This window comes from Corapipo altera, unplaced genomic scaffold (genome assembly GCF_003945725.1).
Source record: "Corapipo altera isolate COAL_440 unplaced genomic scaffold, ASM394572v1 201, whole genome shotgun sequence".
Classification (NCBI taxonomy): Eukaryota; Metazoa; Chordata; class Aves; order Passeriformes; family Pipridae; genus Corapipo; species Corapipo altera.
In genome coordinates, this window is record NW_020884940.1 from 240,236 (window position 1) to 267,865 (window position 27,630).

Below are 27,630 nucleotides of genomic sequence, written 5' to 3' on the forward strand. Positions count from 1 at the left end.
CACCGGCGGGGCGAACCGGGGGGACGAGGAGGCCCCGCCAGCGGCACAGAGCGACCCCAATGACAACCTATCCCCCCCGCCATATTACACCCACGCAGGGGTGTCCCCACGGACCCACGGCGGGGCGGTGATGCCCCGCACGGCCCTGCCGGGGGATGCCCACCCTCACGGGCACACTCGCCCACTCTCACGCCCCGACACACACTCGCGGCGCTCGGACACCCACGGTCACAGTTCCCCGCAGCCCACGGGCGCCGTGGCCGGGCTGTGGGGTGGCGGGTCCCCGCGGTCTCACCGTGCCACCCGCGGGGCGCCCGTGGCTGGGCGGGAGGTTCCACTGGCGGCGGGTTTTGGGTGAAGCAGAGCACAAACCCTTCACCCGCAGCTGTAACACGCTGTGCCGTGTGATCGACATCAACAAACACAACCCCACACTGCAGTTAATTTAATTCCACTCTTCCCGCCCCGAGCTACAGCTCCCTTCATTTTCATTTTTCCTCTGAATTCCCACAACTCAGACCTCTTTGATTTCCAGGTTTAATTAACAATGCTCATTAAATGAATTTTTATTCATTTCTTTTAATATTACCCTGCCACCTGTCTTTAGGAGGCAAGAGCTGATCGTTTATTCTAATTTATTTCTGTTAAAGATGGCATTTAAGGGAGGGAGGAGGGATGTGCAGAGGTGTAGAGGGTTGATCCATTCAAATTTCTTCATCCCCCTCAAATACTCTTCAAGGACGCTGCTCCTGGAAGTTCTGTATTTATTTTCCACCAGATCCGTTTCATTTGCTAGGAAAAATTGGATTGGATATGCTGTATTTTGCAGTTATGTTCCAGTTCATTCTTAACATCCCTCACTCATCTAGTCCGTATAATGTTGACTCTTTATTCATCTGAAAGAGGTGAAACTGTGCAAAATCCAGGCGGGAAGGGCTGTGAGCCGACCTTTGTGGGACTGTGGGTGAGCAGGAGGATGGTCCCTGACAGCACCTCAGAGGGAATTTGTGTTTCCACCCAAGAATGAGACGGAGCAGAGGAAACCTGCAACACTCACAGACAAAGGGAAGGAAAAACAAAAGGCAAAGCTGCCCCACTGCCACCCACAGAACACGCCGGGCAAACCGGGCTCACGGTGACACGGTGGGCTGGGGTGGGGAGCCGGGAGCTGTGGGGCTGTAGGGCTGCCAGGGGGTCTCACCCTCCCCAGCCCAGGGCAGCAGTGCCCAGGAAGGAGACAGGGACCTGAAAACACCCAAATAGTACCTGTAAGGTGACCAAGTCCCTCCCTGCCCCAGCCCCTCTGTACAGCACCTGCCTGGTGAGGAGGGCAAACCAAACCCCTGGGTCTCCCATGGCAGGAGGCACCTCTTAAGCCACCTGTGGTGACAATAAACAATTACTCACTGTAACCTGCTGTCCCAAGGCCCCAGGCAGGGCCCAGGACCGTTACACAGGGGGCTGCACACACGCTGTCCTAGCAGCTGCCTGGTTCTGCTACTGGTTCAGCCTGGCCAGAGCCGTTGCTGGGGTCACCTGAGCACAGGACATTCAAATGTAGCTCCCCATTACCTGCTCTTTATCCAGCTGTGCTTGTGTTTTGCTCTGTCAAAGGTCCTTTGTGTTTGCTGACAGTGACATGATCCTGCTGAGGTCCTCAACACAAGAGCTGCCCCCTTGCCCCCCTGCTATGGGGAGCATTTTCTGTGGATCTGGGCCAGGTCCCCACCCAGGGACCACTTGTTGCGTTTGCACCCAAGCCAGAAATCTCTGAAAAACTGGTTTTGTAACAAAGGTCCCAGAGCTCCTTCCCAGGAGATCAACGTGTGCGTTGGTACTTCTAGGAGCATGTGAGGGGCTTGAGGTAGCAACCTCTGCTCCTGGGGGTCAGCAACAAAAATACCAACTGAGTAGAGCAGTGGGAGCACAGAGTGTGTGAGCAGAGCTCTTCCCCAGCCAACGATGGACCAGTTCTTCTCCAGAAGCCCAGCTCCCACCAAGACCTCAGGGAAATGCACGCTGCTCCTATCAATTCCCAGGTCCCTTTCCCGGGAATCTAGGTGGGGAAAGAATCTCCTTGCTGTGGATCTGTAGAGCCAGGCAGGGCCCTGGGGAGGACAGGGACCCTGCTGAGGGGTGGGCAGGGAACAGGGCAGCCCCCTCTCTGCTCAGGCCTCCACACTCACCATCCAGCTACATCTTGCAGCAGGAGGGAGGGGGCTGTGCTGGGTTCCTGCAGTGCAGCAGCCAAATAACAACCTTATGACATATTTAATTTTGTTGCCGGTGCTTTTGGGGTGAGATTAATGAACTCTGTAAGTTAACATATGCCATGGTTGGGTTTGCAATGGTGTTATGACATTTAAGCTGTCAAAGCAAAGCAGAACGTGAACCTGCTCCTCTGGGGCCTTGTCCATCTTGTCAGAGCACAGTGAAGGATCAGCTTGTTCCTGGAGAGCTCGTCCTGGTGTTGGGAGTGCACTGGGAGATGAAGCACAGTTTACTCAGGGTGTACTGGCTGCAACCCCACTCTGTGCTGGGATCTCTGGCAGAGAGGGGGCATTAGGTGATGCCACATCCACCTCTCTGGCACCGGAGGATCAGTGCCCGTGGGTGCCAGCGGCAGAACCTGCGGTTGGGGTTGCAGGGCTCGGGGTGGCTGAGGACACCCCACAGCCTTTGAAGCCTCGGCCAGGCTGCCAGGGCACCATCTCCCTCGCGTGGGCTGAGCCGCCCGGGAGTGCCAGGGCCTGCTGAGTGGCACACGCGGAGCCAAAGGAGGTGCCCACGTGGCAAGAGGCCTCCACCAGCTCAGTGCCCTCCCCTCCTGAACGTGCTGCACTCAGATTGTCAGAGCCCGGCCTCGGGAAGAGAAAACAGCCCTTTAGGGGTGCTCTGTGAGAATGGGTTCGGAAGGTGCTGGTGTTGCTCAAGGAGCTCCTCTGGCACTCAGCCCAGTAACATCCCAGAGCAAGGAGGGTGTCTCACCCCTTCCTCTGTCACCTGGGAGGAGCTTGTGAGGAGTGTGTGTTGTGTCATGCAAAGACAGGAGTATATGATGAGCCATCAGGGTCTCTGGGAGGCTCCAGCTCTGGTAGGACAAGGATGGTCCTGCCTGATGGGACTTCGCATGGAAGAGTGTGAGAATGAGGGGCGGGGGCTCGTCTCCAGGCACCTGCTGGTGGCCAAACCCCCCTCCACAGGATGTGGGGAGGGATAAAACTGGAGAACCTCCCTGGGCTTTTGATTTGCTCCCAGGTAGCCTTTCTGGGAAGTAAATCCAGCAGCCAAAGGCCTCCAGGTTAGGACTGTGCTGGTGTTGGATGGGGTCCTGTGCGTCCAGGCTGGATTTCTGGTCTGGTGTTGTGGGAGCTGCAACCTCTGCCTGCAGGGATGAACCCAGGCCAAGCCAGATCAGCTGCCTGGAGTGAGCCCAGCACCACACTGGGGAGAGCACAGCACCCTCCTGCTGACACGGATTGTATCTCTCATTAGCACTAATGAGTGCTGTCGTTGATGGGAAGCCCACATCCCCTGACCAGAGGCAGGAGAGCTACAGGACCAGGAACACTCGAAGGTAAAGGATTTGAGGGTTTGGGTGCTTTTTTTTCCTGTCTCTGCAACGTGTTCCTGACCCTTCCTACATGCTGATGTTTCCCTGCGGTGCAGGGTTGTGTTCCTGGCAGGATGGGGAGCCTCTCCCAGCCCACACTCCGCAGAGTTCTGTTCTTTTCCAAGGCCAGGAGGCTCATTTGCCTGTTTGGCTCGTGCTGCTCTGCTGGGAGCACCTGCCTTTGTCCCAACTTGTGCTGACTGGTCAGAGCTGAGCTGGAAACACGAGGAAGATACCTTCCCTGAGCAACAGCCTCCTCTCCAGTTGTGTGAGGCACTTGCTCTCGTAAAGCAATGAGACAAAAACATGGTGTAAAGCAGGAACACAGCCAGAGCCAGCCCTCCGTTTGAGGCGGTTCCTCGCTTGATTTTCCCTTGATCAGGCGATTGCACAGCGCCCCGGGAGGAGTTTTGATCAACGCCTTGGGCTGGCAGCAGAGCCGGTCCCGGCGAGGCTGCAGCTCCCAGAGAACTCCTCGGCTGACACCTGGTGGAAAAGTGGGAGCAGGGAGCTCCGCTCGGATGGATCCAGCCGTGTCAGCCACCCGGTCCGGCTGCTCCTTCTGGGAATTATCCTCAGGATTATGGAGCACCCAGGAGCTGGCAGCCCGGGCTGCAAAGTGATTTACTCCATGGTACACGTGGCCTTTCTCTTCTGTAATACAAAATATTCCTTATGTGTGGGGAGTGAGGGGGAATTCACTCATTTCTACTTTCACACCCTAAAAAGAGCCAAGCTGGCTCTGGAACTCCCTTTGCAGGTTGAACTCCTAACTTGCAAGAGTGGAAACTCCCCCTGTACATCCCATCCTGGCAGCGAGAGGGAGCAAACACAAATCCCCATGGATGTGCCTTGTGCAGGTGTTTTGTGGGGCAAAACAGGCAAAGCAAGTGGTGCTGGGAGGGTTTTCTAGGTGTGAATTTGGGATGATGGTATCAGTGGTGGATATGAGTGGTGGGGGTCATCCTGCAGCACAACATCTTTAAGTTACAGGGAGTTATTCTCACTGCTATCAGTAAATATTAAAGCTTTTCCCCTTTCTGGCTTTTGTAGGGTTCTATGTGTAGTGCCAAGTTACTAACATGTGCAGGACCCACAGAAAATAAGGTGACAACCTGTAGGGCTTACTGTGACAAAATTGTGACAATGTTAATGGGAGCAGCAGGCAACCTGTCAGGGCCTTAGGCAGAAAGAAATTCCAGCACTGAGGAGTTTGAAAAACAAAGCGACAGAAAATATCTTTAATAACAAAACAGGCTGTTTTTACAGAGAAATCTTGACAGCAGGTCAAGCAGGGGTGAAATGTTCTGAGGCAGCAGCAGTTCTGCACACCAGGGTGTGGACAGTGTCAATCCTGCCAGGCTCTGCTGCAGGACTCCAGTTTTGGTTTTGGTCAGTGAAATGGTTTCCTTTGTGTCCACCTGGCACAGAAGTGCTGAACAGACTTTGTGCAGGTGTCTGGCTTCATTTCCCACCCAGGGTGCTGGTGGCTCCTCACTGCTCGGCCAGACACTGTTCCAGAGCTGCCATTCCGTACAGGTTGGCCCATTCCGTGCCGTGGTGGGCCAGGATCACATCCCTGCAGGGCTCACTGGCTCTGGCCAGCTCCACCAGCACGCCCTGGAAGGCAGTGATGAGCTCACAGTCCAGGGAGGCTGGAGAGACACGGGACAGCAGCTCCGAGAGCCCTTCCAGCCAGCGCGCCCGGAGCACGGCCGGCGGCAGCCACGGGAAGAGCGGGATGCAGCCGGCCAGGGCCTGCATTCCCAGGAACCACAGCTCCTGGATGTCATCCCAGGCACTCCTGTAGGCAGGAGACACGGTCAGAGTCAGGCTGTCACTGCTGGGATCTGCCTGGGCCGTGTGGGCCTGTGAGAGGAACCGAAGGGCGGCTCCGAAAAACTCCTTGGTGGAATGTGTTCCCTGAAGGGCTGGGAGAAAAAGGGAATTAGTAACAATACAGAACTTGCCCAGTCAAAGAAGGGTCCTGTGGTGGGTCTGTGTGCAGCAGGGCTTCCAGGGAGAGCAGGACAACATCTTCCTGCCCTAGAAATCTCTTAATCCCAGCACATCAGCCTGTTGAATATTCTGCATATTCCTTGCTCCCCCAGATTTTTGGTTTGTCACTTTTCCAATGATAAACTGGACCAGTTTCCCTTCTATTTTCTCTCTCCAGGCCACCCACCTGAGGGCTTTGCCAGTGGGAGCTCCTTTTACCTGCTGAGCCTGCGAGGATCCTGGCCAGCATCAGCCCCAGAGTGGCAACATTCGCCGCCAGAACCAGGTGATGCTCCTGGGGCAGCAGAAGGGGGAGAGACTTCAGCAACACATCCATCAAGGAGGAAAAGGTTTTGTCTCGCCTAGAGAGAAAACAAACCCCGAGACATTTCCTGAGCAGAGCTAGAGGCACCTGAAAATGTCAAGGTTAAATGCAGCACCAAAAATGTGATGAAACTGGGGTTGAAAAAGGAACACCCCTTTTCAGCGTGGTATGTTAACAGATCCTCGGGCACACTGCACAAGGCACCCTCCTTTTTTCTTCCCACTGCCAACCTCAGAGCTCTGTTCCTTCCCACAGCTCTGTTACCTGACCAGGTCTGGAGCAGTCACCACCAGGTTGAGGAAAATCCCACACAAGGTCTGTAGGCTCATCTCAGTGCTCGTCAGGGGCGCTGGGGCTGCGGGCTCAGAGCTCAGAACCTCCCACTGATGGAGGAAGTACTCACACAGCAGTGCTGGTGCCCCTTGGGACACCAGGATGGCCCGGGGCCTGTCCTCTGCTGTCAGATGGCAAAAACCAGGTAGCAAAAATCTGGAAGGGGAAAGAAATTGGAAGCATGAGGTAGAATGGGTCTAAGCCCTGCATTTATATCCATCCGGGGAATTAAAACCCCATGGAATTGGCACTGAGGGGAGAATGGAAAACAGAAAAATATTTGAGCAGGGCTGTGCTAAAATGCAACAGCTCTGTGCTTAAAATACTCACCTCAGAGCATCCTGGGGTAAGGCAGGGCCCTCAGTGCTGCACAGCTCTGCCTGGGGAAGACTCACAGCTGGGCTGCCCTCCTTGAAAAGCTTCCTGGCATAATGAACAAGGAAAGGCAAGAGCTTGCAGATTTCCTGCTTGAGGGACGATGTTTCCTCTGCCATCCAGGCTCCAAGGACTCGAACAGAGGCAAATATGAAAGGATCTTGTAGCTCCTCCTGTTTAACCTGCATGAAGAAAGCAAAGTGACACTTTAGGGTCACTGTGCATTGAATTACCACAGGTCTGGAAGCCACGGTGGGCCAAGAGGCACCCCCAAAACCTGCTTTTCATTCAAAGCCCTGCATTACCTGTCTCAGGTAGAATATTACAGCTCCAAATGCCTCCTCCATAATCCTCATGAGCTGCATTTTCTGCACCTCGTCCAGCAGTGGGTTCTCTTCCCTCAGGCACTCCTGGATCCCCAACTCCATAAGGACATAGCAGGCTGTCACCACTTCTTTCTTGCCCTCCAGCTCCACGGGATCTGGCTCCTCCAGGGTCAGGCGGACCTCCACACAAGCCAGGTTCACCAGCAAGGCCAGGAACTTGCTGCCAGCACTCCCTGCTGGGATCCACTCTGCCCCACAGGCCTGCACGAGGCCGGCCGCGAGCTTCAGCGCGGGGTCCCGCTGCGACTGGCTGAGTTTGCTGCCCAAAATGTCAGCCAGCCCTCTGTAAACCCTGTGGAGGCACTCGGAGCCCTGCAAGTCCTGCGTGAGCGGAGCCGACGGGGGGATGAAGTGAGGCAGAACCTCACACAGCTCAAACTTGGTCATGTCCTCAGCCTTGAGGAAGTCACCGGAGAGCTTGCTGAGCACGGCCAGGAGCTGTGGAGCGTCCCTCTGCCAGCACCTGGCCTCTGCTACGGCCAACAGCCCCAGGAGCAGCGTCAGGGCACGGTCAGAGCCGTGTCCACCACTCAGGTAGGCCTGGCACAGGGCAGACACAGTCCCTTTGGCCACCAGCTCCCTGGGGCCCCTGGCCGTGGCCAGGACAGCGCTCAGGCACTGGTACACATCATCCACCATGGATGTGCTGTCGGGGGGGCAGGGGGAAAGCAGGATCTCGTTGAAGGTGGGGATTTTGTTGAGGACCTGGGAGTGCCCAGCCAGCTCCGGGTCGGTGCAGAAGCAGGCGAGCAGCGTGAGGCCGAGGGCACGGAAGGTGTGTGGGGGGCAGCCGGGCGGTGGCTGCCCCGAGATCAGCAGCCGGGTCGGGAACGTGAATCCGATGGCATCGAAGATCTGCCGGCGGGTCCTGGCGTCCACCTCCCCGGCTCTGACTGCTTTGGTCACCTGCGAGGCAAAGCAGGGGTGAGAGTGAGAACAGCAGGAGGGTTTGCACGTTTACAGGACTGGACGGGCAAATCAGAAGCCTGAACAGCTTTAATTAGAACAGAGAAGCATCCCCTGAGCAGGCACGTGGTCCAGGTGCTGATCCAGAGGTTTGCCAGGGTGTTCCAGTGTGGCAGCTCTGACCCCCCTCCGCACACCCAGGCCAAGGCCAGGCTCCCTCGCCTTGCTGCTGGGAATCCCAAGGCACTGACGCAGCTTGCTCAGATCTCCCAATCCCCATCCGCCCGCGTCTCCCGGGCACTCCTGTGTCCAGTGGGGGACTGGGCCTCCCCTGTGCCCGCCCCCGAGGCGACGCCGCGGTTCCTCACCAGGAGCAGCGCCGCGAACTGCTCGCTGTCGTTCCTCGCGTCCCTGAGCACACCGAGGCACCGCTTCAGCGTGGCGTGCCCGTCCCCGGAGTCCGAGGCCATGGTCGGAAAGCAGCGGCTGAAGGATGGGGATGGAGTGAAACCCCGGCAGCCTCCCCTCAGCCCTTCCCCTCCTGGCTCCTGCCCTTCCCCTGACGGCGCCCCGCCCACAGCCGCGTGCGGCCCCTCCAGCCAATCCGCGCGCCGCCCCCGCACCGCCGGCCAACCGCCGGCCTCCTTGTTGGGGGGTGCCCGAAGCCACCGCCTCCGTGGCCGAACTGTGGGCAAATCACCTGTGGCTGCGCGGCCTCCGCGCCCGCCCCGCCCGGTGTCACCGGGGCCGGCGGGGAGGGCGGCGGGGGAGCGAGCGGCGGCACCGGCGGCTGCACGGCCCCGGCACTGCCCCGGCACTGCCCGCGCAAGGCAGGGCCCAGCCGCGCTGCCGTGGCGGTTCAGCTTCCGGGTGAGGGTGCGCGGGCGCTGCCATGGCCGCGGGGCGGGAGGCCGCGCTGCCCCCGGGCCCGCCGCGCTGGAGCCGCGCCCGGGGCCCGGAACCCGCCTGAGGAACCGCCGAGGAGCCGCCGAGCCTCGCCATGAGCCCCTGGTACGTACCAGCCTCCCGCTGCCGCCTCCCGCGGGGCCCGGGCCCGGCCAGGGGGGCTCCGGGGCGGGTGTGGGACCGGGGGGCTGGGGGGGGGCGGAAAGTTTCCTCGGGGACCTGTTGGCGGAGCGGCCGCGGGTTCGCGTCTCCCCCCGTGGAGTTTTCCTCCCGTGCCCGTCCCTGCCCTGCTGAGGACGGTTCGAGTGAGATTCCTGGCGGTGTAGCAGGCGCTGAGTGTTTGAGCAGCGCTGGTGGGTCTGGTTGGCTATTAGAGCATTCCCTGCAACAGCATTCCCTGCAACAGCATTCCTGCAACAGCATTCCCTGCAACAGCATTCCCTGCAACAGCATTCCCTCTGGATTCTTCAGAGCTGGCAGGTTTAATGCCAGCTTAGTGCCTGATGGTGCTCTGTTGCTCTTTAAAAATAGGTGATATTTAATACCCATGGTATAATTAATGTTTTGGTACCTCAAAGAGGTGATGTACATTTAATTAGCATCCGAGGCTGCAAAAGAGCCTTTGGCATCAGAAAGGCCAAGGTGTTTGGTGATCCCTGCCCTGTGGAGCAAAATAAGAGGCAAACCAGGGCTGTGGGTCCCTGTTTCTGGCTGGCACCGGGCATCACCACACTCGGTGACATCTCTGGGCAGATGTGCTGGGTTTGTCTGTGTTACCCTCGTGCTGCTGCTGCTGCTCTGTCCATTCCTGGGGCGTGTTTGGAACTGAAACTTCCCCAGTGCCCGCCTGCAGTCCAGGGGACTGGGGTATTAGATGGAAAAGTGGGGTCTGGGGCAGGAAGTCACAAGGGACAGGCCCTCTGCACTCAGTGCTGGGAGCTGTGCCAGCCCAGATTTCATTTTGGTATCAGACACTGATAGTTCCTTAGCAGCAGCTGGACTAATCACAGCAGATTAGACGGTCCTGTTCCACCACAGGCTGCTGGGTCTGTGAAGGAGCATTTCAGCTGCCAGGGGATGGTTTGTGTTTCATGCCCTCTGTGTTTGTAGAACCCTGCTGCTGCCCACAGAGGCCATGGAGAAGGGGTTGGAAGCCAAGTCCAGGATCAGCGCCCGATTCCTGTCACGATACTGCCTGGGAAGGGTTGTGAGGGAGCTGGGAGTTGTGCAGCTGTTCTGCCTGTGCACTTGCCTGTGTGCCTTGTGCTCCTCAGCAGGTGAGTCTGCTGTTCTCTCTGGGACTGGGTGTGTGGTTCTGTATGATATTTATCCCTCTCGCTCGTTTAAAACATTCTGAAAGTGAAATGGTTTGTTGTTAGACATTGTAGCTTTGGTTTTTTGATTTTTTTAATTGATTTTTTAAACCAAAAAACCATTGGGTTTTTTTAAACCAAAAGCAGTCAAAACCTCACCCTTACCAGTTACTAAATGAGCTCTCTAAAGTGTAGCCTGTATCTCAGAGAGAGCTTTCCCTGACCTTATTTTTTTTGCATATGGAACAAAGCATTATCTGGAAAACATTCTGAGGAACACTCACAGCAATTTCGAAAGGCAGGAATGTTTTTTGACCCTCAGATGTTTAACTCTCTCCCCAGGCACAGTGTGTCAATAATCTTTATTTACCTTCAGGCAATGGTTCCGTTTGTTTCTTTTATTTCCTGCTCAAACTTGGGTAAGCAACCTCCTGCTCAAGTAAATAACCAAGTTAGTGGCTTGGATGGAGGTTTTCCTAATGGGTTGTGTGGTGTTTGGTTTGGGAAGGGGATTTTGCTTTGTTTCCCAGTGATGTTGATGTGTTCTCCAGACTGTTGCAGCATCCCTGTTGTCTCACTGGACCTTCCTGGACAGTTCCCAGTGGCAGATTTAATTAAGCTAACGAGCTGTGTGACCTTAATAAGCTTATTTAGTACCTGGAAAGACATATTTGTGTTCCTGGTCTTGGCAAAAGGTTCTGAGCACTGTGTGCTTGGATGGTGTGTGTCACCTTGTCCTGTGTGCATTTCCTGTCCTCACTAATTTCTTGGAAGTTCAGAGCTGGAGCTCCTGTGTCACTCCTAGAGGGTGTTCTGGAACATGCTGGTGTGTTTGAGAGCTGTTCTGCTTGGGAGAGTTAAAACCAGGAATCCTGGAGTCGTTAAGGTTGGAAAACACCTCTGAGATCATCAATTCCAACCCTTAAATGAATGAAAGTTCCGTTAAATTAAGGCCGCTGCGTGTGCTGGAATAAATATAATTGTATGGGCACAGCTGCCCTGATGGGGACACTTTTTCCATTGCAGAGTTTTTGTTATTTTGGGCTTGCTTGTGTTGCTCAGGCAGCACAGTCTGTGGAACTGAGGAGGGGTTGTGGCTGCCTGGGAAGGAGCAGGGCCGTGTGGAGTTACGCAAGGGGAGCTGTGTTGACATAACTGGCTGACGTGGGGCAGGTTTAAAAAGTCCACAGAGTCGAGTCTTTAATCATTAATCTGATATCAGGCAGGATCAACTGCCTGAGCAGGTCTGTGAACCTGAGATTATTAATAGAAGCTGTTCCTGTGCTTTCCATTCCCCTGCTGTTCAGCTGGGCTGGGAGCTGCCTGCCTGGGACAGGAACTCCTGAGTTCCTGGGAAGAGCAGTGTTTTCTGCACTGATAGGACAAAACCAATATGAAGAAGTGACTAAGCACACCCACAGTGTGTGTGTCTTGTGACTTGTGTGGTGCTGGACTGAGGGGGGAACTTGTCCTCGGGGACGTTTCTGCTTTTCAGAGATTAAATTAAATTGCTGCTCTCCAGAGATGAAGTGCAAGTGTAGATTCAGGAGCTCTGCCTTCTGCCATGGCACTCAGAGCTGTCTGAATGTTTGATGCCCACCAAAGACCATGAAACTTGAAAATGAGAAGTGAAAATCCGTATAGTTCTGTGGAAAATGCAGTTCTGGAATGCTGGGCTGGCGTGTTGGGAGTTGTCTGTTCAGTTCAGTCATTCCTGAGAGTTATTTGAGTTTTAAGCTGTCTGTGTACAGCAATTCAGAAACTATATTGGCTAATTTCAAATAAACACATCCCAGCTGGGCATTAGCAGAGTTCTGGAAGTGAAATCTGGTCAAAATATTATTCAAATCTTGTTTTAGCAGAATGCTCTCAGCGTGGTAGTGTTGTGTCATCTGGGCTAAGTTGTGGCTCTGGCACATCGAGGAGATGCTTATGGGGATTCAGACCTTATATTTTAGAGGAATAAATATAATACTTGTGTTAGGTAGTGATTTTCTCACAAGGGGTATCTTCCCCGTTCTGTGTGTGCTCCAGTTCTAAGCCTGGTACCAGAAACTGCTGCTGAATTTCACTGACTCTGTATCAAGCCTTAATTTGAGTGTGAGCCAGGGCTGACATCTGAGGAGAGATGGATGAGCAGTGGTTGATGAGAAGGAGGATGATTCTGGTGGTGTGGGAAGTAGCACATTTCCCTTGTGCACAGGATATATTAGGGACAGTGCTTCACCTTTAACAGAAAGTGAGGTTTGTAGGCAAAACTGAGTCTGAGTGGATAAGATCCTGTTGAAATTAAGAGGAATGGTGTTATTCTTGTATTTGTTATTGTTTCTCCAAGTGTGGAGAGTGTGTGTGTATATATACACGTGGGTTTGTTGTGTACACAGATTCCATACTCCCTTCTGATTCCAGACCCATCATGTTGGTGATGGGTGTCCCTGGCAGTGCCTGTGACACGGGGCTGCCAGGGACTGTCAGTCCAACATTTCAGGTGTGAGGTTCCCTGTCTGCTCCCCCATGACCTGGTTACTGATGCTGAGTGCTTTCTCAATCAGGATATTACAACTTAAATTCAGACTTATATTTTAATAGTTTCCCATTTGTGTTGTGTTCAAGAACTCCATTCCTGACAGGCAGGGAGCCAGATCTGGAGCATGTTCTCCAGCTGCACCACTCCCAGTCCAGCCACATGGTTTGTAAACTAATCTTCCAGTGACCTATTATCCCTTGGATGCTGAACACAGCACAAGTGTAACAGTCCCATAGGTCATTAGGCTATTTTTAGGGAGTCCTTAATCTGCAGAGCTGTGAATTTTGGAAGCCTTTAATCCATTGATCCCTGCAAGTACTCTAAATTTTCATGCTACGAAAGAAAAATCCATATGCAAAGCAGTTGCTGCTTTACTGCAGAGCTGAGGCCTGAAGTAACTTGACTCTTAATAGAAATTATGTCAAATGTTTGGGATTTTGTAATGAGAAACACTATGGTGGAGCAGACCCCTGTTCTAGAAGGTGGAACAATTTCCCAAGTGGAGCAAATTCAGTCAAAACAAGCAAATTCTCAAATATCAGCATGGAAGAGTTAAAAATGCCTTTGTATTGTGCAGCAAACCCGTGCCACTGTTTCCAGAGTTCTCCTTCAAGGCAGGCTTTGGAGAGAGGCAAGGCTGTTACTGGTTAAAGTGAGGAACTGCACTTGGGATTCTGGGTTCAGTTCCTGGCTCGGAACTTGCTGTGTGACCTCGGCCTGCTCAGCCTGTGCCTCGGTCTCCTCTGAGACAGGAGTGCTTCTGTCTTCACTTCTGTTGTAGATGCTGTAGCTCCATTGCTGTTGGAAAGGGTGGTGGTCCCTGAGGTGGGAGCAGCAGATTGTTGCTTAAAATCCTGTGTAACTACTGGATTCTGAGGTCAGATGTAGACTGAGTAGCCCCATTTCCTCTCCTGTACCCTCTTTACCACGTTACTCCAGTGCCCTAAATTCCTCTTGGCACGAGTGATGAGAATCCACTGTCCACTGCTTTAAAGGACTGAGAACTGTGTGTTTGTCTTCCCCTCCATTTCCCAGAAGCAAAGTGGAACAGATGGAGGTGTGAGCCGGGGAAGATCCTGCTCGGTGGCCGTTTGAGATCGTGGGCAGATCACCACTTGCAGCTTCTGGAAGGGTTCCACACCCTGCAGTCCTGCCAGGCCGCCTGCTGCCAGCGCCCCACCTGTGATGCCTTTTGGTTCTTGGAAAACATGTGCATCCAGGTGAACTGCACCGTGCCTGGCACGTGTCAGCCCAACAGGACCGGCCTGTCGGACTCTGCTTTGGTGTTTTTAAAGAAATCAAAGAGCGCAGAGCGCTCGTCAGACCTTCGAATGGAGGGTGACGCCAAGACCTTGTTTCACACGTGGTTGGACTGGGACATCCCCGTCCAGAGGAAGGAAAGACTGAGGAGATCATTCCAGAAGCAGAGCCTGGCGGGTGGCAGGGTGGAATTCCTGAGCAGGGACCCAGCAGTGAGCTCCAGCCATGAGGCTGCAGCCGGAGCACCGGGCGGCAAATCCCGCAGCCGCCGGAGCGAAGCGGAGCACTTGGAGGATCAGGTGCTGAGGCACTTAGTGGCAGCCAGAGCTGCTCCTGAGAAAGAAAATCAGAAGCAAGAGTTGCTGAAAAATGGAGAGAATCCAGGAAAGCAGAACCCCAAGAGCCCGTTCCCTCCCAAGAGCAATAATGTGAACAGGTCGAGGGATGGCGACGGTGACGTGCCCCAGGTGAGTGTGGTTGCTGGGGCTGCCTGGGGCAATTGTCTGGCATGAGGGAGAGTTTGACTTAAAACTGCCCAAGTGATGGGATACCTTCTCAGGATACCTGTGCTCAGCCCCCTGTCAACAAGGCCAGGCCAATAGTTTGGGGGTTTGGTTGGTTTATTGAGGGTGGGGTTCCCCCCCCCTTTTCTTATCTGGAATAAACTGTCTTTGGGAAGGGGAGGGGAGATGGGGTCCATGATAATGCTTATCCTCTGTGTAAAGGCACAACATGCTTGCCAGGGGAGAAGGAAAAGGTGGGATGTGATACCAGTGGAAAGTGTCTGGGAGTTAAAAACTGTTACCTGTGAAAGTACCTCTTTGGATCCACACAATAAAATAAGCTGTTTTCCTTTGAATGCTGAAATGAGGCAGTTAAATATATTATTTTATAGATTCATGCATGAGCTCCCAGTGCACTTTGATGTCAGTCTGCTCGCTGGAGTTGTCCTCTTACTGCCAACTTTTTTTGTTCTCTTTTTGAAGAGTGCTTCAGTTTCTCAAATCCACCAAAGCTTACCTTGGCACTGGGTGAATGAAATCAGTTTAGTCTCTACTGCAGACACACATGGTGTTAAGCCAATAAATCTCTATGTTGAAGAGAATTTGGCACATTTGAATTGTTAAGTGATGTTTGTATTTTTACATCTGTAAGTAACTTTTTGAGCCTTATCATACAGAAAAGCCCTCGTGGTGGTGAAGTAAAAAGACTTTTACTTGGTGAAACTGTTCCTTAAATAGCTTTTGCCATGTTTCAAGGGCTTGACACTGTACAAACCTGATGCCTCTGGCTCTGGAGATGTGACTGAATTTGTTTCTCCCCCTTTATTCAGACCTTGGTTGCAGGTAGGGCTGGGACTGGCCTGAACCACCACCCTGGAGCAGGATGTGGCCAGCAGCCAAGGGGCAGAGCTCCAGGGCAACCTGGGTGCTGTGTGAAATCAGGCACTAAAACTTCACAAATGTTTGATTTTCCAGAACCCCACAGCACTTGGGGCTGACTCAAGAGCTCAGTTTTCTCTCTCCCCTGCAATGCTGCAGCATTTCCACCCTCCCTGTTCTTTCCTCCTGCTAATATTTGAGCTGTGCAGGGTGACCCCATTCCCTCAGCTGTTACACATGTGAGGAGACTCTTTGCAGCCACTCTCAGATGTCTTCTCTTGCTCTTGGGTAATGGCTGGTTTATCTCCCTGCCTGTCAGCATTGCAGTCTGAGTTGTTTTATTACTGTCCAGTGCCTGTCTAGTAAACTGGGTGCAAATATTAAATTACATGGAATAATCAGTTTCTGAATATTGCTGAGTATCCAGGATTTCCCATCTTTAGGGAGTGCTCCCATTGTCATTAGTGTGCACTCTTGGATGTGTGTTGGGGAAAGGTTTTTATTTTCCCTGATGATTTTTGCATTTAAGAAAATCCATATCTCTTAACAAAATGCAGGTTTCATCAAAATAAACACTTACTAAAATATATTGGCTGTGATGGAATTCCAGGCAGTCAGATTTTTAAGGTTTAGGACAGAGTTTTTGAGGAGGTGGAAGAATTAAAATATCCACCTGGGCTAATTCCTGGATTATCGAACCATCCAACTTTACCTGCAGGATACAAAGCCAGCTCTGCAGCTGTCCTTGCACTCCTGATCCAGGAGCAGTTTAATTTAGGCCAAGGATATAACATTGGAGGCTGTGTTCTTGGGACACAGCCAGCCTTGGCAGGAGGGAGGCTTTCCAGGTTGGGTTGGTTATGGGGCAAAATAAAGTTACACACACACTGAAATCAGGAGAATTTGGCCCAGTCCATGGAGGTGAATGCTGGGTGTTTAATTCTGTTCTTTGGGAAGGTTTGGAAGATGGGGAGAGTTCTGGATCATACTGACTGTTCGTACCTGGGAGCATCAAACACCCAAAGTGGGAAGGGACATTGGAAATCAAAGTGGCTCTTAACTCCTCCCTGAAAGGGGAGAGAGAAATGAATGTGCATATTCTCCCCTGCTGCTGCTGAGCATTGAATGTGTGGAAGGCAAATCTTTTCCTTTGCTCCTACAGACTCAGGGAGAAGGCAAGGGAAAGTTTGGGGAAAACATTGCCCTGTGGGTTTAATTTTGCTCTTGCAGTTCTGCTCCTCAGCCATCCACAGTGGCTTTGCTGATGTGCAGTGAGCATTAATTTGTGGTTTTACTGTACCCCTGCTTTGGAACCAGGATAAACCACAGTGCATCATCAACCTTTAACTAAGGAAGAGAAATCTGTGCTTTTCCTTTAAAGTGACATTTTCCAGGCACTTTTTTTCTGCCTCGTTGTAGAATTACTTGTCAATTTTAAAATATAGCAGCACATTTAACAGCCAGGCAGGAGAAGTACTGAAGTGCAGCACTGCTGGTGAGCAGGGCTGCAGCAGCACTGCAGCAGCTCTGCAGGCACACTGGGAAAGGCTGGAGCCAGGAGTGTTGCAACAGAGCCAGAACTCATTCCTGCCCTCACATCAAACCCCCTGTTGGGCTCCTGCTGTCACACTTCCTGCTAGTGCTGGGTGCTTTTTAGTCCATGAGGAACAAGGAAAGTCACTGCCAGCACTAACTCTAATGGTTTGTGACATTACCCACATTTTTGTGTCTTAAGTGTCTTCACAGGTGTGGAACCATCTAAGCTGAAAAAGAACCTATTTTGTAAATTCAGACCAGACCCGTTTAAATTTAAAAAAAAAAGAAAATTGTAGCACACAGGTATTTTTCTCTCAAATAACCTAGGCTCAGTGTGGGTTCTGATGCACATCCCACTCTAGTCCATCTTACAGACACAGCACTCTTAGACAAGGAGATCAGGTCATTTGTCCCAGGCCAAAGGCATTTAGGGGTTGGAATCAACAGTCTACATTCACTCAGGCCAATGTGCTACTTCTATTTTCTGAGCTAATAAGATAGCACAGCTGGCAAACTTCTAGTCTCCTTGTTTATCCCCAAGAATGAAATCCTGTTCTTTGCTTTAAAGAATTCCGAGTTATGGAGCAAAGATAAGAAATGTCTCAGCTCGAAAGCATTAGAGGCATTTTTGACTGTTATGTTGCCCCAGGCAAAGCTTATCTAATTCCAGCTCTCCACAGACATTTGGCTGTCAATTCATCCTAAGTCTTTTGGAAGGAAGAGGATCTCTCTTAACTGTAAAGTGGGGGGGTTTTAGGCATTAGAAGTGAGTTAAGGAAGCCTCCAGCTCACTGGAAATATTGCCAAGCAAAGTGGGGACTCTACTGTGGCCAGTGGGTGGATTTGGGTCTCCAGTGTGGTGTCTGTGACTGTGTTTCTTGTGACTCTTCTGGGCTGATTCTTGAGGAGGAAAAGGGTTAGGGTTGTGTAGTGGTGAGAAATCATGGAGATGTTCTCCTGTGCCTTTCCTAAAGAGTCTGTCTCGTGTGTCTGAGTTCCTGCCTGGCTGTTCCTCTCTTGTCCTGCAGCCATTTCCAGCTTTATCTTGGTGAGAGGGAGTCAGTCCCCTGAGTTGGCCAGTTAAGGGTGGGTGGAAGATGATACAGCCTGGGACAGCCAGCTGCCCTGAGGCTGCCCATGCAGGGCAACCTGCCAGACTCTGCCTGCATGGATTCCAGAGAATCCACACTTTTGTTAAAGGAAACCCATTAATAAGTAGCCAAATAAAGAAAAACAGCTTGTGTCTGTAATACTAACAAATAGTGTTTGGTTTGTTGCTTCATCAAGCTCAGATGTTAATCAAACAATTGGTTTAAAGTCTTAGACTGAAAGCGAGCTGAGATATGGCAAGAGAAAATGATTTGCCCAAGGCTGGAAAAAAACACAAACCTGCAGAGAAGCTTTCAGTGCCTACCCTGCTGCTCCTGGTGTGGCTGCTCAATGTGGACACCACGGCTTTAATTTTACAACCAACATTTAGTGTTTTCTAAAGCCCAGCCCGTTTACTGACCAGGATGTTGCCCACCATGGGCTCAAGTTCTTTCCCAGTTCCTGCTTCCTGGACTGAGTGCCAGCAAGCTTGAGAGTATTTCCTCCAAAATGAGCTTTTGATCATTCCTCTAATGGGGAGTAGTGGTGGGAAATTCAGCTCCAAAGCACTTTCTGAGTCAAAGATGGTAAATTGCTCCATTTTAAATATTTAGCAGATGTTCTCAGAATAGAGTTAGAGCAGTGAAATGTGCTACACACATGGACTTCATGGTGGAGGGTAAATTGTCAAGAGTATTGCCTGTCAGGCAAGGAACTGGAATGGGGCTAGGTCCCGTAAAAGGAATTTTCTGATGAAAGAAAGGAAATTGTTGCTGCCACTCTGATCATTTTCAATCAAGTGGCTCATCCTGTGGGCACGTGAGGAAACTTTGTGCCCTCCAGCTGCACTCCCTGGCCCAGCAGCATCTCCAGGGGCCTGCAGGCAGGGAGCTGTGTTGGGTCACCTTGCTTTGAAGAGGGATTCGGAAATAAATTTCCCCTTGCTGCAACGATCCCCTTATTACATAAAAATGCCATTGCAATCCTCCTGCCTCGTGCTGGCCAACTGCACAGCTTTGGGAAAAGGACATCACAGCCAAAATAAATGAACTCCAGTTCCTGGTCCCTGTTTTTGGGGTCTGTCTTATCCCACCTCTCTGTTCTCTGAGCTCCACTCGCTGCAGTTTTGAACATGGGTCTTTTGTTGTATTTGCCACATCAACAGCCTTGGTACTGCTGCAGTCAGATGTGGTGTTAACTGGTGTTCAGCTGAATTAGAAATGTCCTGTTAGCTGTGGAGGAATAACACAGAGAAACAGTTCAGAAAAGGAAGCAGTAAAAAATCTTGCTTCTGGAAAAAACAAACGAGGGACTTCTCAGCCTCCCTAAGTGTGGAGGAGGTGAAGGGCAACTTAGAACTGACGTTCAATGTTCAAGTCAAAATAACTTTTTTCTCTACAGGTCCACCCAGGAACATCTGCACCAGAACTATCAGTGGTGGCTACGTCCTCCAGTCCTGTGGCCCAGGGCTTGACATCCCCAGGGAAGACTGAGAGGCCTGGGCAGCCCGGGGATGGTGCTGTGGCCCAGCCTCACCCCTCCGGGGCACTGCCCACGGTCAGCCCCGTGCCAGTGAAAAGCACAGCCAAGACTCAGGCAGCTACTTCTGTGCCCAGTGGAGTTCCCACCAATGGCAGTGTTCCTACAGCCCAGAGCAGCACTGCTGTGTCCCCCAGCACTGCTGCCACCACGCCAGGTGAGGACACACAGGGCTCCAGCAGATGTCACCTCCTGAGGGTTTGGTGACAACCCGTGGCAGCGTGGAAAAGCAGGAGGTAACTCTGGTACCTTGGAGAAAGCACTGAGATCCCTGTGTGAGCTCCAGTAACTCCTGAGGGCCGGGAATGGGACTGGGGCATCATAAATCTGCATCTGAGGACAGCAGGAAAGTGATGGGGATGTCTTAATTCCCCAAGTGAAGGCTGAGAGGTGACGCAGGGCAGGGTCCTGGGAAGTGTTTTCCCGTAGCCTTGGCACGCTGCTGTCCATCACGTCCAGCTGGAATCTCCAAGTCTGCTCCAAAAGGGGGGTAACTGGTGATTTTGTGTCCCTGGAGTGTCACTGCACAGCTCAGCCGTGGAGAACAGTGTGCCTGGCTCCCAGCCCACGCTGTGCTCTGCAGCACAGGGATGTTTCTGTTCACACTGCTATTTCCTAAAACAGACTGGTGAAAATGTATGAAAGCCAAAATGCCCTTTGGCAGCTCTGTTCCCTCACCCAGGCCATCAGCTCTCCCTGTAGGGATGGGATATGGACAGGGAGCAGTGTGTGCTGGTCGGGTGGTGGCTCAGAATTCAGTTAATCCAGTTTGCTGAAGTATTCACAGCTGAATTTCTTTTGAATTTAGGGTTCCTTTCCCTTACAAGGGAACAAATGGAAAGTGTAAGGGAAGCACTGAATCCAGAGATGTGTTTGGCAGGAAGCTCATTGGCTGTTTGTGCTAACAAGTAATATTTTTTTAAGGGCTTACCCCAGTTAAAACTGGAAAATATACTTTAAACATCTTCATTGGCTTGTGCTGGAAGAGTAACGTAGCCAGGGTCTCCTGGGTTTGCTAACCAATGCAAAGATGATGTAAAAGGTAGTTTTTCCAAGGGTTTTTGTCTGTTTATCTGGGTTTTGGTTTTATTTTTTCCTACTGAGATCTGATTTCTTTTTGCCTTGGAACTCTTTGCGGCTGAAAGACTGATGGAGTTATAACGTCCCACAGTCTGCAATAATTGAGGGTGGAAAAAAAGATGGTTAATTCCAGTAGCTAATGAACATGGAAGATAGATAATAGATAAGTAGATAGTTAATAGATAATAAAGATGGAAGAAAAGCTAAATGTTTAAGGACTTTTTCCCCAGCTTTTTTCACTTAAATATCTTGTTTTCTCTGCATAATTCCCAGGCCCAGTAATAAAAAGACAAACATAAAGCAAATGGGAAGGGAAGGGGAGGATGAGGAGGCTGAGAGGTGCTTTTAAGAAGAAATGTGTTCTACTTTCTGGTTACCTTAATGCTAATAAAAAGCAGAAAAAGTATGTCACCAGCCATAGTTTTCAAGGTTACTCTGTAGTCTTTTGAAACAAACTACCTGTCAGCTTATTTGAAATGGAATGGCAAGAAAATTCTTAAACGGGAGTGGAAAAGAAAATATAAATAAAAGGACCAGGTTTGTGTTTTGAGCTTTCATAGTCAGTGTGGCAGCTATGCAGGTTTTAAAAAATTCTCTTAGCCCTCAAGCAGTTCTTCAGACAAGAAATTCTGTGGATTCTTCATATATTTATGAAGCTCTGGAATTGCAGTTTGGAAATGGTGTTTGTCTTGCTGCGTCTGCAGCCGGGTTCTGGGCCAGAAACCTGTCAGGTAAAACCCTCCCCATCCTGCTGGACTGGGTGAAGAGATTCCCTGCAGGGCCCGAGGGTCACGTTTCAGTGTCTGCAAAGAGAGAGATGACTGAATAATTTTGGGCTTCTCTTAAAATTATAAAAAATCCCCCTTTTGGATTAACAAGGAAAGCAAACCCTGAAACGGGAGCTGTACAGGGGGACAGGATGTTTACAAAATACACCATTGCTAGCTGGGTTTTATTCCATAAGCTCTGAAACCAGAGTGGTTTTATGCATGCATGTGATTTCTTTCCTGTTCCAACTGTGTGTTTGTCCCTGTCAGTTGTGAAGGAACTGGTGGTTTCTGCTGGAGACAGCGTCGAGGTGACCCTGCCCAAGAACGAAGTGCAGCTGAACGCGTTCGTGCTTCCTGAACCACCACCTCGTAAGGCTTCCCTGGGAACCTGCTGAGGGCTTGGAATGTGAAATGGAAAACAGGCCTTACATGCAGCATTAAATAAGGACGGTCTTGAGGATGTCTTTTGTCAGGGAACACTTTGCTGTAGAAATTTTTCGTTCTCTGCTCTTACCCCATGGTGCCTCTTAAAGAAAATAGTGAGACAAAGAAATGGAAAGGGCTACAAAATCATTAGGTTTGGGAGATGGCACATTTGTAAAGTGGTGTGTGAGGAAGCAGTGGGTCTTCAGCATCTATTCTTGATATTTGCTGATGGGAACTGAGCTGTCTTAGCAAGTTGGGTGGATTGGTGAATCTGCTTTGGGGGGTTGGCCTGCTGAGGAACACACTCCTCATTTCATCATGCAAATTGTTGGCAGGTATTTGTAAAGTTCTTATCTTAACTCTGCCCACGGTGGCAGTGGGAGCTGCAGAGGAGAGGCAGGTGTGGTGGTGTTGTGCAGCAGCAGGGATTGATTCATTCCCATTCCAAACCCAGTGTTACTTTGTGTCTGCAGGATTTGAGAGCGTGATAAGGCTTTTCTCTCTTACTATCCTGGAGCTGTGATTGTTCCAAAGCTCCTTATGGCCTTAGAGGCTGAAAGATGGGTTTTGGCTCCAGAGTAAATGAGTTTAGAAGCACAGATTGTCTCTTTTCCTGGGTATATTCCCAAATAGCCGCAGCCCAAACTCCAAGCTGTCTCATTGCTCCATAGTGCAGCAGAATGTGCCTTGTAAATGTTTAATACCTTTGCAGTTCTTTAGCATGGCACAAAGGCAGGCTTTGAAAATAAACATCTGGCCCTTTTTTTTCTTAAGGAACCACGTATTCCTATGAGTGGGAATTGATTACTCATCCAAAAGACTACAGTGGAGAAATGGCAGGGAAGCATTCCCAGACCCTGAAGTTGTCTAAGGTAAAGCTTTTGCTTCTTCGTATCTTGTTGTGTTAAATGCCAAGTGGAGGAGATGGGGACCCTGGCAGCCAGGAAAAGACTTGTGTGGGATTTCAGGATGAATAGGAAATTGCATGATGGGCAGGCAGCCAACATTTGACTGCAAGCCCTCTTCTAAGGCTCTTAAAAAAAGGAGATTGATCTGGCACAAGGGAAAGAATCGATTGATTTCAGGATGTAACAAGCTGCCTACAAGGAGTGTGACAAGGCACACAAATGGCACAATTTAGCAGGGACACAGGGGTGGGAATGTTCCTGGAACTGTGTGCTGGTCTGGTTAGGTCTGAGCCTTGTACTGCCCACTGAAAAGGGAACTTGCTGCTTCCATTAATAAGTGGAATATCCTGTAGCATGTCCCTGGCTCTGCTCTTAGAAAAGCTCCACCAAGGAAAGGGTTGCCAGTTCCTGCACACGGGGATTCTTAACAAGGGAATGGCTTTAGTACTGTGAATGTACAGTTCTGTATTTGAGACATTCATTTGAGCATCTTGGGTTCTGCTGCACTGTAAAAAAAACCTACAGGCTTCAGTCAGGATATCATGCAGAGCAAAGCCCTTCAAAAGGAACGTGCCTCTCTCTGTCAGGATTTCAACCTTTAGGGTATTATGATTGTTGGCCAGCACCTGGTCCTTCTCCCTCTCATTTTGGCTCAGCAGTGAATGGGGAAGGGGTCACTGGCTCATAGAAGGAAGAGAAGAAACACTTTCATTTGTAAAAACACACAAGAAGAGATTTTCTTCTTACATGCTGCCTTTCTCATCTCAAATGCAATCTGCTAGTACAGATCCCTGTAGCCAGACAACCTGAACTAATCTCTGTTATCTCTCTTCTGTTTGCCTGTTGTTGCTGGAAAATAAAGCTTGACTGACAATCCCATGGCAGAGAGAAATATGAGTCTTTTCTGCACAGCCATTGTGAACTAAAACACGTGTAATACCATTTTGGCTTGGAAACCATCCTTTGCTGTGCACACAGAGGCTGAAGGATGATTGTTTGGGTGCTTCTGTGCCAAAGCACAGGAACTTGACCTTCCCACAGCTCCTGACAGGGTGCTCCCAACCTGTAGGTAAATAATCCTTTGTGTTTGCTTCCAGCTGACAGTTGGTCTGTACGAGTTCAAAGTCGTCGTCGACGGGGAGAACGCCCATGGAGAGGGATATGTGAATGTGACAGTGAATCCAAGTGAGTGGGGGGACTGAACCTTTCCTTAACTTCACCTCTCTCTGGCAAGCCATGACATTTGTATCATGAAGTTTGCTTATTTAACTGGACTGTGGTTTAACGTAGTGAAAATTCATTGTGCTCTCAACTCAGTGTATAAATATATATTTATTAAGTCATTTCCCGAGATGGGAAGCTATTGGTAACACACAGCTATTTCTGCTGTCCTGCATCAGGCCAGCCAGTCAATAAAAGAGCTGAAATACTGACACAGAAGTGCTCAGCAAACACCTCACCCTGGAAGGCCACTGCTTCCATAAAAACTAGCTGCAACCTGGCAAAAACCTCACAGCAGCAGGAGCAAAAACTGAAGGGAAACCAGAGCTTTGAAGCTCCTTTGGAGGTTGTTTTCTTCCCTGTCCAGTAAGGAATATCATTTCCAGCCACAGGCAGGTTAAGTCAAATTTCATTCCTTACTGTAAGACGTGGTTTGGAGATGAGCTGATGGAGATACAGGAGCTTATGCTGACTGTCTCCCTTTTTAGATGGCCTGTGTAAAGAGACAACCACAGGTTGCAGTAAAACCCCTTTATTTTGCACACTTCAACAACTCTTTTTCTACCACTTTCATGGGCAAAGAAGGGCTCTTGCACTCCCTAAATTAGCAGGAGTGCATGGCTGGCCTTCTGGGTGCTGTGAATGATCCTTTCCTTATAAGCAGTGACTCTGCAGCTGGCAGCATGCAGCAGAACCATTCATTTTTCAGAGCAGCAGCCAGACTTTGGCAAGACGCTGCAAGTGCTGCTCTGTTAGAATGGCCTGTACTGGACTGTATGGGTGAGCTGATGCAGTGCATCCTTTCCCAGAGCCCTGGTGTGGTGGCAGTTCACCTCCTTGCTGTTTTAAATCCCTTTTGCTGGCATTGTCTGCCCAGGCTGGTGAACTTGCTGAGAGCATAAATCACAGTCACTGATAGTTGTGCAGCTCCTTGGCAGGGCTGTCTGTCAGGATGGGCCTGCAGTGCCCTGGTAAAGCTGGGTGGTTGTTGTTGTTGTTGCAGAGCCCCGGGTGAACCAGCCTCCTGTTGCCATCGTGTCCCCACAGTTCCAGGAGATCTCACTGCCAACCATCTCCACTCTAATCGACGGCAGCCGTGAGTACCTGCAGCTTTAGGAGCAGCTTTAGGAGCAGCTTTAAGGCCGGGTTTTGTGTTTGGTTCTGGGCTGGCCCTTTGCACAAAGTTTAAGAGAAGCTGTGACACTCCCAAACACAGTTCAGGGAAAAGAATCAGCCTGTCCTGCCAGGAGAGGGGAACACACACGACAGCACCTCTCTGTGTTCCCTTTTGAAGGGCACTGGCCTGAGCCAATCTCCTAAATAAGGAAAAGCTCTGGAGGTTGCTGCTTAGAATAAAAAAATAATTACTGCCTGTCAAAATTACCGGGCTCTTGCATTGAAGTTCAAACATGTTAGTTACTGACTTATCACCTTCAGTAATCCTGGCTTGCACTGGAGCTTTACAGGAGTTTCTTAAGATAAATTCAGGTTGTCTGACCCCCAGCCAGCATTGATTTGTTACAGTTTGGGTGTCTGAGCAGAACAGAGACTCTGGGCTTGGACCAAAAATGCCTTTGCCCACTAAGCCCAGGACTGAAGTAGAGACTGACCATGTGGGGTCTGAGAAGCAGCATTTTCCAGCTCCTTGTATGTGTGTTTTCTTCCGTAATTAAAACAGAGAGCACCGATGATGATAAAATTGTCAGCTACCACTGGGAAGAGCTGAAGGGTCCCCTGCGGGAGGAGAAGGTTTCCAGTGACACTGCCATACTCACACTGACCAACCTGGTGCCTGGCAATTACACCTTCAGGTAGGTCACACCTGGGACAGTCAACAGTTCTCATCTCCTGAAAATAAAATGGATGAGATTCCTGAAGTGTTCATCTGGTTAAAAAAAAACCAAAAACCAACACAAAACAGGGAGAGAACTCCATTTTGTGATGTCCTCTCCGCTCCTGCACTTTCAGGTAGAGTTTTGTTCCTTTTCACTTCAGGAGAGAGAAGCTGTCCAGCTACTTCTTATTCTTAGCTTGTAGCCCTGGTGTAAGATGATGGCAGAAGGGAAGGAATGGTCTGTCAGGCTGCAAAATGTCTCTTGAAATGTCAAATCTAAACTCTTTGGGTAAAGGCTTAGGAAGAAATGCAGTCTTCAAATCCAGTTTTTAAATGCAGTGTGTTTGGCCCAGATAAGTGAATGAGGCCTAATGGTTTTATGCAATAGATAGCAGCTGATTTTTGTGTTTGTTTCTGTGTTTTTCCTTTGGGCCTGCATTTTGGTGTGATGTCCATCACTGCATAGCAGATCTGTTTGAATTAAACCAGAATACCTATAACTGAATGCTGTTTCCTTCTGAGCAGTTGGTATATGAACCAATCAGATCCATGTTCAGATCTGGATTTAGCAACAAACAGCTCTTTTTTGTGCTACCAGCCTACCAGGGGGAAGAAATGCTGTGTCCAGGCCACCTGTGGATTAGTAATGAACTTCTGTGTCTCACCTTGGAACTGGTTGGTAGATTTCAAGTGAGAGATGGATGTGACTGTTGAATTTCTTGCATCATTTTGAGGCTCAATAACTGGGCATTTGGGGGAAGTTTCTACTCAGAAAAAGCAAAGTGGCCTCAAACTACTGGGTTTTTTTCACTCCTGAAAAAAATTACTATCCTACCTTTAAAAGTGTCTTAAGTTCTAACTCTTGTGTTGCATTTGAGGTAACCCCAGCCAGTGTTGTGTACTGAGCTCACCACGACCCTTCACTGCTTTTTCTTTTTCCCTCTCTTCAGTCTCACAGTCGTGGACTCGGATGGTGCCAGCAACTCCACCACTGCCAACCTGACTGTGAACAAGGCAGTGGATTATCCCCCCGTGGCAAATGCAGGCCCCAACCAGGTGATCACCCTGCCCCAGAACTCCATCACGCTCTACGGGAACCAGAGCACGGACGATCACAGCATCGTCAGCTACGAGTGGCTGCTCAGCCCCAACAGCAAGGGCAAGGTCATGGAGATGCAGGTCAGTGCAGGTCTCCTCTGTTCCACCTGGATTGCTCACTAGCTGGCTTTTTATCTATGATCAAACCATTTTTAATTGACTGTCAGCAAGTGGCTTTTATAATCCTACCAAGCAAGCATGTGGTGGTTAAATATATCCTTAAAATTAAATCCACATGGAGCTGGTGTTGGCTTCCTGGCTGAGCTGGTGCACCAGCCTAGCCACTGGTTTTCACTGGCACCCTGTTTCCTTTCTTCAGCAGTGCAGTTTTAAATCCTGCTGAAGAAGGAGGATTGAGAGAGATGGGAACTTCTGAATTGAACCTTGGAGCCTAAACTTTGCTGATATTGCCCAGACACTCCTCAGTCCTCAACAGTAAATGCTGGAACTTGTTTCCTTGTCATCATTTTTCTTTTAAAGATTATTACTACTGCCAAATGTATAGAATAAGAAAGCCCATGAATTGGATTCACCGTGTGTGGGATTTGCACAGGGCTCCCCAGAGGTTTTGCTGGAGTTGGGAACTGTTGAATCCCAAAAGGCCTGAATGCCTGTATGGCATTACTCTTGTTATGTCCCTCAGCAGTGTCCTTGGAGCTGTGCATAAATTCAGCTGTAAGAGCTTTGCATGCTGAAGTGGCACAGTCTCCTGCCCCCATAGCAGGAGTTGGTAATAACCCCCTGGAATCTGCTGGTAATAGTTATTTTAGAATCAGAGTCTTCTGAGTGAGAATTGGTTTTAATC

The 27,630-nt window shown here is 50.4% G+C and overlaps 2 protein-coding genes across 3 annotated transcripts in view; one reads left to right on the forward strand and one right to left on the reverse strand.

Moving 5' to 3' along the window:
• Window positions 1-4,825: 4,825 nt before the first annotated feature.
• On the reverse strand, window positions 4,826-8,501 carry NCDN (neurochondrin). The gene is made up of 6 exons (XM_027661430.1): window positions 8,305-8,501; window positions 6,950-7,936; window positions 6,600-6,826; window positions 6,201-6,425; window positions 5,831-5,973; window positions 4,826-5,544 (listed from the first exon to the last, which is right to left on the reverse strand). Exons 1-6 carry the CDS (start codon window positions 8,404-8,406, stop codon window positions 5,108-5,110), a joined length of 2,121 nt encoding a protein of 706 aa, XP_027517231.1. The 5' UTR covers window positions 8,407-8,501; the 3' UTR covers window positions 4,826-5,107.
• A 363-nt stretch (window positions 8,502-8,864) lies between these two features.
• KIAA0319L (KIAA0319 like) overlaps window positions 8,865-27,630 on the forward strand; it is a 29,245-nt gene continuing 10,479 nt past the window's right edge. The window contains exons 1-10 of one of the 2 annotated variants that reach the window (XM_027661422.1): window positions 8,865-8,947; window positions 9,953-10,119; window positions 13,718-14,409; window positions 19,351-19,645; window positions 21,606-21,707; window positions 22,539-22,636; window positions 23,770-23,857; window positions 24,897-24,989; window positions 25,572-25,704; window positions 26,678-26,906. In XM_027661422.1, the coding sequence (XP_027517223.1) occupies window positions 9,978-10,119; window positions 13,718-14,409; window positions 19,351-19,645; window positions 21,606-21,707; window positions 22,539-22,636; window positions 23,770-23,857; window positions 24,897-24,989; window positions 25,572-25,704; window positions 26,678-26,906 (1,872 nt within the window). In that variant the 5' untranslated portion in view covers window positions 8,865-8,947; window positions 9,953-9,977. The remainder of the gene's footprint in view (window positions 8,948-9,952; window positions 10,120-13,717; window positions 14,410-19,350; window positions 19,646-21,605; window positions 21,708-22,538; window positions 22,637-23,769; window positions 23,858-24,896; window positions 24,990-25,571; window positions 25,705-26,677; window positions 26,907-27,630) is intronic. The other variant, XM_027661421.1, reaches the window with a different exon arrangement.